Genomic DNA, 13,847 nt, shown 5'->3' on the forward strand with positions numbered 1-13,847 from the left:
GGAATAGGTTGTGGAGGACAGACTGGCCAAAAGCGCTGTCCTAGTGACTATCCCTGTCGAAGCACTAGAGCCGTGAATATGTAGAGTGAACTCGAGGTTGCGGCTCTGCAGATTTTGTCGATAGGGACTGCACGCAGATGGGCCACTGATGCCGCCATAGCCCGCACATAGTGAGCCTTCACCCTGCCTGCTCGTAGCAGAAAGCAATGCAATCCGCTAGCCAGTTGATAGGTTCCGCTTCCCCACTGCTGCTCCCAGCCTGTTGGTGACGAAAGACACAAAGAGCTGGGTGGACTGTCTGTGCCTTGCAGTACGGTCCAAGTAGAAAGCGAACGCCCTCTTGCAGTCCAGGGTGTGAAGAGTATGTTCCCCCGGGTGGGAATGAGGCCATGGGAAGAACGTGGGAAGGATAATTGACTGGTTCATGTGGAATGCAGTCACCACCTTAGGTAGAAATTTTGGATGCGTGCGCAGCACCACACAATCATGGAAAGATTTTGTGTAGGGAGCGTACGTAACCAGGGCCTGGATCTCACCGACCCTGTGAGTGGAAGTGATCGCCACCAGGAACATAACTTTCCAGGGGAGGAACTTCAGGTCATGGGACTTAAGAGGCTTGAGCGGAGGCCGCATGAGCCTTGCCAGGACAACATTAAGATCACACGGGGGTCGCTGGCGGGTGAAATGGGGGCTTCAGCTGAACAAGGCCCCGCATGAAACGCCCAACCAGTGACTGGACCGAGATGGGCATCCCAGCAACACCCTGGTGGTAGGTGCTGAGGATGCTGAAGTGTACTTGGACCAAGCTGGTTTGGAGGCCAGACTTGGAGAGGTGCCACAGATAATCCAGCAAGCGGGGCAGCGGGCAGGAGAAAGGGTCTAGCCCATGGCCTCCGCATCAGGTGGAGAAGCGCTTCCGCTTCGAGCTGTAAGATCTCCGAATGAAAGGTATCCAGGATTCAATCAAGATCCTGGAAACACCATCCGAGAGCTGCAGGGGCTGGAGAATCATGCGCTCAACATCCATGCCGTGAGGGTCAGGGCCCAGAGGTTCGGGTGGTGCAGGGCACCCTGGTTCTGTAATAGGAGGTCGGGAGCCATCCCCAGTGGAACTGATGCACTCATGGAGAGGTCCTGGAGCAGAGGGAACCATACCTGCCTTGGCCAGGAAGGTGCCACCAGGATCATGGTCCCCCCGTCCTCTTGCAGCTTCATCAGAGTCCTCAAGAGAAGTGGAATAGGGGGGGTATGCCTACATGAGACCTTGTCCCCAGTGAAGGGAGAACTCGTCGCAGGCTGGACAGGCCTTCCCCGAAATCAGGGAGCAGAACATGCTCACCTTGTGATTGATGGGAGAGGCGAACAGGTCTATGTCCGGAGTGCCCCAGCGACGGAACAGGTTGGCTGCCACCACCAAGTTCAGGGACCACTTGTGTGGCTGGAAGGACCGGTTGAGGTGGTCTGCCAGTGTGTTCAGGTGGCCCGGCAGGTACATGGCCCATAGGTACACCCCCCTGGAGAAGGCCCAATCCCAGAGCTGTATTGCTTCCTGACAGAGGGGGAAGGAGCCGGTGCCGTCCTGCTTGTTGATGTAGCACATCGCCACCTGGTTGTCCGTTCTGATGAGGATGTACCACATCGCCACCTGGGTGTCTGTTCTGGAGGACAACCTGTCCTGGAAGGCCCACAAGGCGAACAGGATCGCCCGCAGCTCCAGAAAATTTATTTGGCAGTGGGACTTGGCCGCAGTCCAGAGGACCTGGGTATTCAGGCCGTCCGTGTGGGCCCCCCACCCTTGAGGCGAGGCATTGATGGTGAGGGTCACCTGGGGTGGCGCGGGCTGGAATGGGAGCCCGAGTTCCAGATTGGACCAGGCATCCCACCAGGTTAGGGAGAGACAGAGGGTCCGTGACCATCACGGTACTTCCAGATTCTGGGATGCCTGTCACTACTGTGACCGCAAGGCCCACTGCGGGTCCCTCATGCGGAGGCAGGCCAAGGGGATCACGTGGACCGAGGCCGTCATATGGCCCAACAGACAGAGCAGCAGACGGGCCGGTACCTTCCTTCTGTTGTGAATGAGGGTAGCTAGGGAGGAGAGGGTGATCGCTCGATCCTTGAGCAGGAAAGCTTTCATTTGTGCCGTATCCAACCTGGCACCGATGAAGTTCAGTCATGGAGACGGATCAAGATGTGACTTGGGGGAAGATGATGATGAATCCCAAGGTCTGTAAGGTCTGAACCGTCAAGGCCAACGCATTCAGAGCCCCGGAGTGTGAGTCGCTCTGGGTCAGCCAATCGTCCAGATACGGAAAGACATGGACCGAGCAACGCCTAAGGTAGGCAGCCACCACCGCCAAGCATTTCATGAAGATGCATGGGGCTGAAGCCAGCCCAAAGGGCAGCACTTTGTATTGAAAATGTGCTATCCTCACCAGAAAGCGGAGGTACTTCCTGTGGTTGGGGACAATTGCAATATGGGCGTAAGCCTCCTTCAGGTTGAGGGAGCAGAGCCAGTATCCTCTTTGGAGGAGTGGGATCAGCGTGCCCAGAGAGACCATCTTGAATTTTTCTCTTACGAGAAAATGGTTCATCCCCTGAGGTCGAGAATGGGGTGCAAGCCATTCCTCTTTGGCATGAGGAAATACCTCGAGTAGAAACCGTGGCCCCACTGCTCATGGGGAACTGGTTCTACCGTGTCCGCCACTAGAAGGATGGAAAGTTCCGATTGAAGGATGACCTGATGGGTGGGCGTACTCCACGATAGACATGGGGGAGCAGTCTCTGGGCACCTGCTGAAATTCAGATGGTAGCCCTGGCAGACAATGGTCTGGTCCAATCTGGAACTCGGGCTCCCATTCCAATGGCCCGAAGTGATCACCTCCCAGCAGCGGGCAAAGCAGAGAAACCTGCCGCCAACTGGGGGATCGGCCGCCATGGGAACCGGTGTTTGGCCTGTGCCCCCTCACTGCCAGTCAAAAGCCAGTAGACGGGGCCTGCTGTGGGGTTGGTTGGGCCCTCAGAACTCGCTGCTGCCGGCCACAGCCTCTAGGGCTGGGCTGAGGCGGGTGAGTTTGGGCAGCTGGAGGGAAGTATTCCCTTGACCAAGAGAAGGGCTTGCAACAGCCCGGTCTAGAGGACTTCCTGGCAGCAGAAGGGCCTTCTGAGGGGCTGGCGGAGAGTTGCTGAAGAGTATCATGCTGATCTTTCAGCTGCAAAAGAATACAGAATCCGCAAACAACAGGAAGTTAGTAGTGAGAACACAAAATACAAATCCTGAGAAACATGGAAAGTGGGTGAAAAAGCCCAGTGACACCTCATATATGATTGCTGGGAGGCTAAGCTAATACAAGCTTTTAATGGCACGAAGTTTTCTTTTAATCATTGGTCTCTATGGGCTGTTTTTTTGAAAGGCACTTCCCTGTCAGAAGCTGTCCGTATGCACTTAAAGTCTGTAAGTACTTCAAAACGGGTTGCCCCAATGCCTGAAGCTATGCCCGAAGGGCGTACTTATCTTGCAGCTTGTATCCATCAAACTCTTTGCCAGTAGAATTGAGACTCCAAGGAGACATTAAAAAATTCAAAGCAGATTTAAAAACTTGGCTTTTTAACTGTGCTTACTCCAATTGTAGCTAAGAGATTTTAAGGCTGTGTTTTATATAGTAGTTACATGTTAATTTTATGTTGATTTTAGTGTATATTAATATAAGTAATTAATTTTAGTACACATTAATGAATGCAATTAATTTTAGTATTTAATTTATATTATACTTATATTGTCCCAATATTTTAACACTATTTTAGAAGTTATATATTGCTTATTTAAATGTTTTACTGTGCTTATTGATTGTGATTTTTTTGTTTTAAGTTTATTTATTGTTAACCAATATGATAGAACCCCGATATGTCAGTATATAAGAACTAATAAACTATATAAACTATATAAACTATAAAGTCCTGGGTAGTAAGGTCTGAAGGAGGGGGACAATTGCGAGGAGTCACGGCGCCCAGCACCATGGTCAGGGGGGAATGCCTCGAGCTACCGGGGGCACCGAAGGTTGGGGCCTCTGGTGGCCGGTGCCGCTTCGATGGCGGCTCGGCAGCTTTCGATGCCGTTCCGGAACCAGAACCATGTTGGGTCGGTGATCAGTGTCTATGTTTCCTGGGTTCCCAGTGTGCCGGAAGCCTCTGGCCCCGCCCCTAGACCGCCCCTTTTTGCAAGCCCCGGGACTTACACGCGTCCCAGGGCTTTATGCGCATTGCCGGGCCTTTTGAAAATAGGCCCAGCATGCGCAACCTTTTGAAAATCCAGCCCAATGTGTTTGAATGTTTTTTTTTCCAGTGATGGCAGTAAATTATATGCAGATCAAGCCCCAAGACGGAAAGAAAGATTCCTATGCTGCTGCTGGTGCTGTCTGAAGTTTTTCCCTTTCATTTAAAATATCGTCTATTCAAATCAATACAGCAAATCGTTAATGTCAGAGTCAGAAGAAGAACAAAATAAGAACATAAAATAAAAAATTAGGTACCAGTGAGCACTGGAATTGAGAGCAAATATAGGCCATGAGCATTTGCCAGGGTGAGAGCACTGTGCAACTCTTCTGCAAGACTAAAAGCCTTGAGCTCAATCTCAGATTTATGGGAAGTTGGGAGTTTTTTTCCCGGCTGGGACTTTGTAACCCTGTGCAAGCATCATGTTGATTAGGGTCCACTGACTGCCTGGAACCCTTTGCAAATGTTGCATTTTGAAAGCAGGAAATAAAGACACTTTTCGTATGCATTTCGCCTCTGATGCCCTAATTTTACCTGTGATACACCAGTTGCTGGACTGAGCAAAGAGCCAGTCCTGTCACAATTCACCTTATAACCATCGGTCCGATACAGTAAAAAACGCAGGAGAGCAGGCGAGCGCCCGCTCTCCCAGTGCGCACAGGACACTCTCCTGTGCACGCGACACAGTAAAAAAAATTATTTAAATTAGGCCCGGCAGTAAAAAGAGGCTCTAGGGACACTACCGCATTCCTAGCGCCTCTTTTTTGCTGGAAGCGGCAGCTGTCAGCGGGTTTGACAGCCGACGCTCAATTTTGCCGGCGTCGGTTCTCGAGCCCGCTGACAGCCACGGGTTCAGAAACCGGACGCCGGCAAAATTGAGCATCCAGTTTTCGACCCGCCAGCCGCGGGCCCATTTTAAATTTTTTAAATTTTTTACTTTTTTAAACTTTCGGGACCTCCGACTTAATATCGCCATGATATTAAGTCGGAGGGTGCACAGAAAAGCAGTTTTTACTGCTTTTCTGTGCACTTTCTGGGTGCCCGGAGAAATTAGCTTTACCCCTTATTGAATAAGGGGTAAAGCTAGCGCGTCCAAAACGCGCGTCCAAATGCCGGCTAACAGTGCGCTCCATCGGAGCGCACTGTACTGTATTGGCCCGCATGTGATTTAATTTTTGACAGCACCTAATATATTAAATGTAACTCAGATCAGTGAATGCAGTTTGCTGAACATTTACAGTTGTTCCTGTCTAGATTTCTTCACAGATCAATCTTGCATAGTACAAAGAAAGATGACTCTACAGTATTTCTGATGCAAGACCTCACTTATTAAGCCCTGCAATGATCTGCAAATCAAGCCGCGAGTTTCAAATTCCCCAAGATGCAGACCACTGAAGAAAGCAAACTGGGATCCCCCTGGCAGTGCAGGATTAACTTGCTATTTAAATTACAGACCTAACACACCGCCAAATATCTTTATCAAGAAAGTGCCTGCCATAGAAGAGCTGCATGCATTCTTGCAAGGAATGGTGTACAGGAACAAAAGAAATGTACCAATAGCAAATTCAGAAATGAGTGAGCAATAACGAATGACAAGTCATGCAATTGGGTAAACAAATAAGCATGGGTGTAGCTTGCTTATTGCGGCAGTTACTACCCCTAACTAATTAGGCTAGATATTTCACTTAGAGGCAGTTCCAACACTGCTCTCTACATTGATGGTGGAGGTGGAAGGGAAATAGAACCAAAGGGTTGCTAAGAGCCAGGAGTAACAGATAAGTATGAGAAAAAAAAAGTGCGAAATTTTATGTATCAACTGTCCTGGGTCACAACCAAACTAAAATCTAAGCAAAAGAGGTCAGAAACAAATAATAAACAAGTTGTAATCTAAAAAAATGATTCTAATCTTAACCCACCTTAGATTACTGTAATTCTTTATATCTTGGTTTACCCCAATTGACAATACAACCACTACAACTTGTGCAAAACGTGACAGCTCGAATGTTATGTAACGTATCACGTAGAGACCATATCACACCTACATTACAATATTTACATTGGCTTCCGATATCGTATCGTACCACATATAAAATCTTGTCCATGATTCATAATTTACTATATAACTCCAACTCCATCTGGTTATGTTCATTACTGAGAATATACAGGCCCACCAGACAGCTCCATTCTCTAGACAAATGTACCTTGGAGATTCCTTCAATAAAATCTGTCAGCTTGGCACTAACTCGAAAACGAGCCTTCTCAGTAGTCGGTCCGACGTTATGGGACTCTCTCCCAGATCATATTCGACTAACGGCAAATAGTAGAGAATTCAAGAAATTGCTAAAAACTCACCTCCTTACACGTGCATATAATTTATAATAACGAACTATGTACTCTGAACTCTAAATCTGCTAGCACAACTTAGTACTGTAATGTAAATATGTTGTATTTTAATTGATGTAAGTTACAATATTGTGTATGTTTTATCTTGTAAACCGCCTAGACGAATAGACTTCTACCCCACTGTGCGGAATATAAAAACGTTTAAATAAATAAATAAATAAAATAAAATAAATAGTCATACTGTGCAGAGAAAAACTGTCATCCCCATGTGTCAGCATCGCTCTTGGGTTACTAAAAACATATTTCACAGATAGATAACATCGTACTATGGTGACTATATATATAATGGTTTGTCTTTTGGTGTACAATTAGGTCAATTTGAATTATCATAATTAAAAGCACTCATGTTGGACGTAGACCTTTCCCAGTTTATGAACACAATTTTTTTAGTATTTACTTTTTTTTAATACATTTATTGTTTTGCTTTCCAATTGTTAGAATTGTTTTTGTTTGTTTTTCCCTCTTTCTTTAGATTTGATTGTTTGGTCATTTGTTCCTGGCCTCTCTATTATTTTTTCATTTGCGATAGCATTTAAAATAAATAAATGTTAACTCTCAGCCTTCTCTAACTGTCCATCTAATGATCTCAGCTGAAATCTCAGGGAGGCTTGAGTGCACTGTGATGTCATCAGGCACTGTTAACACTGCTCCATCATTGGTTAGGGCCTCATGATGTCTTCATCGTGCAGAAATGGAGTTCTAAGCAACCATTTTGTAAACAGTTCACCCAAACAGATGAACTGCAGTTCTACATGATTTAAGACATGTAAAGGGGTTTAAATGGCACAAGTTTGAAATGGCTTACAAGTTTCATACTTGTGCTACTTGTGTCCAATCTACACATATGCATTATTCTGTGACATGGTTCAACAAATGCCACATGAATAGTACTGGGTGGAGTCAGGGCAGGCTTTAGTTTGATGGGATGCATTTGACTGAAGATGTGCCCATATGTTACTCAAGGGTACTGGTGGTGATTAATCAAAGTGCGCATAAGATCAAACTTGCATGTACTTACTCAAAAGCTAGGTAGGTCACCAGGGTGACAGAAAGGAATATTGCAGACAGGCCGCAGCCTATGTAGGTGATGAATGTCAAAATCAGTACTTGCAGAGGAGAAATTATGGGTTGTCTAGAAAGATCCTAAAACAGAAACAAGAAAGGATTATTAACATCAGACAGGCTGCTCCCTGTTTCCCATTTCTGTGTGTTAACACTGGATTGGCCTAACAAAGCTATCACATCTACCCAGCTTGTACACTGGGATTCCTTTTTAGTCATTTTTGTTTCTGATGGGCTAACGCAGGACTGTCTCACCAGTGGGGAATGTTGTCTGGGGTTTTATAGGAAAATTGGTTCTTAGCTGCTAATTTTCGTTCCTGTAGTACCATGGATCAGTCCAGACTCCTGGGTTCATTCCCCCCAGCCAGAAGATGGAGTTAGAGAAAAACTTCGCTGATACTGTATCATAAACCCCAGTGCCCCCTGCAGTTCCTCAGTCTATATTTGTACCAAAGCAGAAAGTAGTAAAAACAGCAAAAAATTATGATCAAGAAAAAACTGATTACAACAAAACTGAACACATCAGAGAACAATATTACAGATGAGTGGACGACTCTCCCCTTACACTCCCCTTTCCCTAATTGGGTGGGTTCTGGACTGATCCGTGGTACTACAGGAACAAAAATTAACAGGTAAGAACCAATTTTCCTTTCCCTGTATGTATCCGGATCAATCCAGACTCCTGGGATGTACCAAAGCCTTTACCCAGGGTGGGACCTGTCGAGTCCCACTCGCAAAACACTCTCACCAAACGAAGGAGATCCCGTATCCCCTACACCCAGATGATAGTGCCGAGCAAAGGTATGCAGCGACTTACAAGTCACCGCCCTGCAAATTTCCTGTGGAGAAACAAGCTGTGCTTCCGCCCATGAGGTTGCTTGTGAATGTGTAGAATGAGCACGCAAACCTTCCTGGCGACCCCGAGTCATATACGTAGAAGCAATCGCCTCCTTTAACCAACGCGCAATAGGGGCTTTAGAAGCTTTGTAACCTTTGTTTGCACCACTCCACAATACAAAGAGATGATTGAACTTTTGAAATTCATTTGTAGCCTCTAGATAATGTAATGAAGCTCTCCGCACATACAAATGTCTGAGCTCCCTCTAAGGCCGGAAAAGCCGGAAGCTCCACCGACTGATTGACATGAAACGCTGAGACCACCCTTGGCAAAAATGAATGTACCATCCTTAAGGAAACCCCCGAATCTGAAATCTGAAGGAAAGGATCACAGCAAGACAGAGCTTTCAATTCAGAAATCCTCCTAACCCAACAAATGGCCACAAGAAAAACCACCTTAAGAGTCAAATTCTTCAAAGTTGAACTCCAGAGTGGTTCAAAGGGAGCTTCACACAAACCTCTAAGGACAAGATTAAGATTCCAGGATGGACAAGACCTCCGAACCAGAGGCCATAAATTCATTTTCCCCTAAGAAACCTAATAACATCCAGATGAGCCGAAATAAGGGAACCATCAATTTTACCATGAAGAGAGCCCAGTGCGGCCACCTACACTTTAAGCGAACTGAGGGACAAGCCCTTGGTGAAGCCTTCTTGCAAGAATGATAGAATGTCAGGAATTAAAGCCCTGAGCGGAGGCACTTCCTTAGTGGAACACCAGGTCTTAAAAACCTCCCATATTCTAATGTAAGACAGGTTAGTAGACTTCCTTCTAGCTTGTAACAACGTAGTGACAACAGACCTTGGATAACCTTTCTGCCTCAGATGCCTCCTTTCAAAAACCATGCTGCTAGACAAAAGTGAGCAGCCTGGTCTGAAAATATGGGACCCTGACGAAGGAGACGGTTCAGGTGGCGGAAACGAAGCGGCCCGTCCTCCGCCAGATTGACTAGATCCGTGAAGCATGGATGCTAAGGCCACTCTGGGGGTACCAGAATCACATCACCACAGTGCTTCTCTATTTGATGCAGAACCTTGCCCACCAGCGGCCGGGGGGGGGGGGGGGGGGAAACAAAGTAGAACCTCCTGAGGCCACGGTAGGACTAGAGCACATACCCCTTCAGCCCCATGCTGCCTTCTTAGACTGAAGAAGCGAAAGGCCTTGGCATTTTGTTGCATCGCCATTAAGTCCACATAAGGGGATCCCCAACAATCTCGAATCATTTGCATCGCGGTCTCCGATAACTCCCACTTGCCTGGATCTAACCGAGTCCGACTCAAAAAATCCGCCTGAACATTTTCAACCCCGGCTATGTGGGACGATGCTATTCATTCTAGATTTTGTTCTGCCCAGAGAACTAACTACTGCACCTCCCGAGCTACTGCCCAGCTCTTGGTTCCACCCTGTCGATTGATATAAGCCACTGTTGTCGCATTGTCTGACAGCATTCGCACTGCTTGATTCCTTATCAGCGGCAGAAACTCCTGCAAGACTAAGTGCACAGCTCTGGTCTCTAGCCGATTGACAGACCATGCAGACCCTTTCCTGGACCAGGACCTCTGAACCGAGTGACATTGACAAACTGCTCCCCAACCAGAGAGACTGGCATCGGTAGTGACTACCACCCAATCTGGAACCTCAAGATCCACTCCACGAACAAGATTGGCCATCTGAAGCCACCATGAAAGACTGTCCTTCGCAAAGTCCTCGAGAGGTAATGGCAGATGATACTCTTCCGAAATCGGCTTCCACCACGCTAACAACACCTTCTGCAGTAGTCTCATATGGGAAAATGCCCATGGAACTAAGTCCAACGTGGAGGCCATCGAGCCGAGAACTTGCAAATAGTCCCAGACCTTGGGTACGCGCAACTGCAAAAACCACCTGATCTGCTTCTGAAGCTTCAGGATCCAGTCTTGAAAAAGGTACACCCTACCCACCAGAGTGTCAAACCAGGCCCCCAAATATTCCAAGGACTGCGCTGGGGACAACTGACTCTTGGAGACGTTCACCACCCACCAAGGGACTGGAGAACCTCCATGAGATCCAGAGAAACCAGGTGCTCTCCTTTGCGCACCGCCGCTATTACCAACCTCAGGGTCTCCATCCTGAAGCGGGGCACCTTGAGCGCTGCATTCACCTTCTCCAAATCAAGTATCAGCTGGAAAGTGACTTCCTTCTTGGGGACAAGGAAATAAATGGAATATCTTCTCTGGTGCAGCTCTGTCCGGGGAACCGGGACCGCAGTCCCCAGGCGTTGCAGGCGATCTAGCGTCATTTGAACCGCCAACTTCTTGTCCAGGTAACCGCATGGGGAAATTAGGAAGAGCTCGAGCATGAGCCAAGCAAACTCTAGAGTGTAGCCGTCTCTTATCATGCTGAGGACCCACTGGTCCTGCATAATCTTGGTCCACTCATCATAAAACTGCCTCGACCGACTGCCTATAGTAGGAACGACGGAGTGGACCAGCCTTGCCTCATTGTGAGGACTTGGCTCCTGATGCAGATCCCCCGGCAGTGCCTCGGTAAGACCATCAGGCACCATGAAAGGACTGCCTCCGAAAAGAAAATTGCCTCTGGGACCCGTCCGCCCCCCTGGATGGACATGTCCTCTTGTCAAACTGAAAATGAGACCTTGCTTGGAAAAAACTCTTAGCCTTAGGCTTATCTTCGGGCAATCTGAGGGCCTTATTATCCCGAAGTGACTGCATAAACTGCTCAAGGTCCTCCCCAAACAAGAGTTCACCCTTAAAAAGCAGGGGAGCTAACTGCGCTTTGGAGGAAACGTTGCTGCCAATTGCATAGCCAAAGCAATCTCCTGGCAGCCACCGCAGAAGCCATAACTCTCAACAAGGTACGAACCAGATCATAGAGCACATCTGCCCTGTAAGCCACCGCCGCTTCCACCCTCTCGGCCCTGTCCGCTTCCTCACCTGACCGCGGTAAGTTTTCCTGGAGCTGCTGCACCCAGCGCAGACTAGCACACTGCAAAAAACTGGAACAAACAGCTGCACACAAGCCCAGGGCCGCAACCTCAAAAATCCTTTTGAAGTGTAACTCCAGCATACGGTCCTGCACATCCTTCAAAGCGGCCAAATCGATCACCGGAATCGTGGTTCTCTTTGTAACCGCTGAAACCGCCGCATCTACCTTGGGGAGAGAAAAAACTCCAAATCTTGCTCCGGCAAAGGATAGAGCTTTCCCATGGACCTGCCGACTTCTAAGCCAGAATCAGGAGTCCCCCATTTTGCTTCTACCAGCTTCCTAACTGATTTGTGGTACGAAAAAGAAGTTGGGGATGCCGCATGCCATCCAGGACCGAGTCTTCTCTCTCCAAATTCTGGTCCTACTGGGGCATTTTCATCCCAAGGACCTGAAAGGCCAAAGGGAGCAAAGCATCCAGCTCTTCCCTTTAAAAAGAAGCACCACCTTAGGGTTCTCCGCCTTGTGGATCGAAACCACTGGATCATCCCCCTGACCCACATCCCCGGTTGCCAGATCAACCAGACCCACCGGTGCTCCTTGGTCAGGCCCAGGCACATCCCCTGTGCCCTCAGGGGCCTCATTGGACTCCTCGGGCTCATCTCCCCCACTGGAGCCCTCCAGAGGGGGACCCAGCAACCTCTGCACTGAGGAAAACCCCCTCCTGGGTGCAGCTGCCAGACTGGAACCCCCCTTAGCCCCCCCCAGTGGGCTGAACTGGTAGTGACTGTGGCTGACTAGTCTCCCAAGCCCCTTGCTGCCTGGCCAAATAGGCATCACGGAGCAAAAGCACAAACTCAGCAGAAAATGGCATCCCTGCACCAACCTCTGCAGGGCATGGCTGAGAAAACAGAGGTAACGGGCTTACATCCCCCTCCAGCCCTCCCTGATTGTTCCCCACGACAGATCGGGCTGGAGACAAACACGGGGGACCTTCCCCCATCCCCCCATAAGGCGCAGGAACAGCCGCCGAGAAATCCAACATGGCCGCCGTTCCCGCACCAATCGGGTGAGGGATCGTGGCAGAACTTGAGCCCCTGCCCAGAGCTGGCACAAACACGCCCGAAACACAATGCTGCTTAGCTGATGCGGGGCCGTCGGAGGAGCCCTCCCCACCATCCGCACACCCCGCGCATAAACCTGACCGGTTTAAACGCGAGAGAACCGAGCCGCACGCTCGGCACCGTGAGCCGCAAGCCATCGAGGGAAGGAGGCGCAACCTGAGCCAAAAACACTCCCCTCACAAAAAAGTGCTGAAAACAGACCATCTAAACTCCCTGAGTCTGGGAACAGACCCAAACCTAAGAGGAGGAAGCCGCTCGCACAGCAGAGCTGCGCTCCGCTGCAAACAGCCTTGCCTTAAACCTTTTTTTTTTTTAAAACTTTATCCCAAGAAGACAAAGAAGCCCCTAAGAAAAAAAATGGCTAAGCCTCCTAACAGGGATCTCAAAATTTAAGTGGAGCCTGCAGCCGCCTGAGTGGCCTCATGAAGGGGAGGGATCTAGACAACCGGGGAGGGATCTAGACAACCGGGGTTGTGTGAGCCGGGGTTTGGTGCCACAGGCGGCACCAAACCCCGGCTCACACAAGGGCACCAAACCCCGGCTCGGCCGCCTCAACCGGACAGGGAAGAACCACTAGGATTCCAAAAATCAAAAAGAAACCCCCTGGAGGAAGGCTCAAAAGGAAAAAAATTGCTGAAAAAAGGGAAAAAAAAACTGCAGAGCTGCAGGATTCACACCCTCTGCCATCTGCTGGAGACAGAGAAATACTGAGGAACTGCAGGGGGCACTGGGGTTTATGATACAGTGTCAGCTGGCGGGGGAGGAGGGAATGAACCCAGGAGTCTGGACTGATCCGGGTTACGTACAGGGACCTGCGCATTGGCCATTGCAGTGCATCGCGATATTAATGCATACTAGCATCCTGGTTTCAAGGTGCAGTGGTAAAGCAGAAGAATATAACTGTGAAAGATGACAGGCTGCTGGTTATGCCATCATTACTGCAGGCACTTGGTGCAATTAGAGACTAAAGGGAAGGAGGGGTGGAAGAAGAACAACCAGGAGAGGGCCAGCCTGCCCTGAAAAAAGTAGCCAGTTTGGTTCCAGTCTCGCTTTGGGCTCGTGGTGTGTTTCAGCACCACGAGATTACATGGACAGTAACTGGTGATATCTGTTGCACCCCATTCCAGAGCTGCAGGATTCGTGTCAGTGTTTAGCATATCAGCCAGG

General features: G+C 48.9%; 1 protein-coding gene across 8 annotated transcripts in view; it reads right to left on the minus strand.

Moving 5' to 3' along the window:
• Positions 1 to 13,847, minus strand: part of ADGRG2 (adhesion G protein-coupled receptor G2) — a 224,355-nt gene that overhangs the window by 20,583 nt on the left and 189,925 nt on the right. For all 8 annotated transcript variants that reach the window (XM_029603355.1, XM_029603356.1, XM_029603357.1 and 5 more), the window contains one exon: positions 7,694 to 7,818. In XM_029603355.1, the coding sequence (XP_029459215.1) occupies positions 7,694 to 7,818 (125 nt within the window). The remainder of the gene's footprint in view (positions 1 to 7,693; positions 7,819 to 13,847) is intronic.

The sequence above is a fragment of the Rhinatrema bivittatum genome, chromosome 5 (assembly GCF_901001135.1).
Source record: "Rhinatrema bivittatum chromosome 5, aRhiBiv1.1, whole genome shotgun sequence".
Classification (NCBI taxonomy): domain Eukaryota; kingdom Metazoa; phylum Chordata; class Amphibia; order Gymnophiona; family Rhinatrematidae; genus Rhinatrema; species Rhinatrema bivittatum.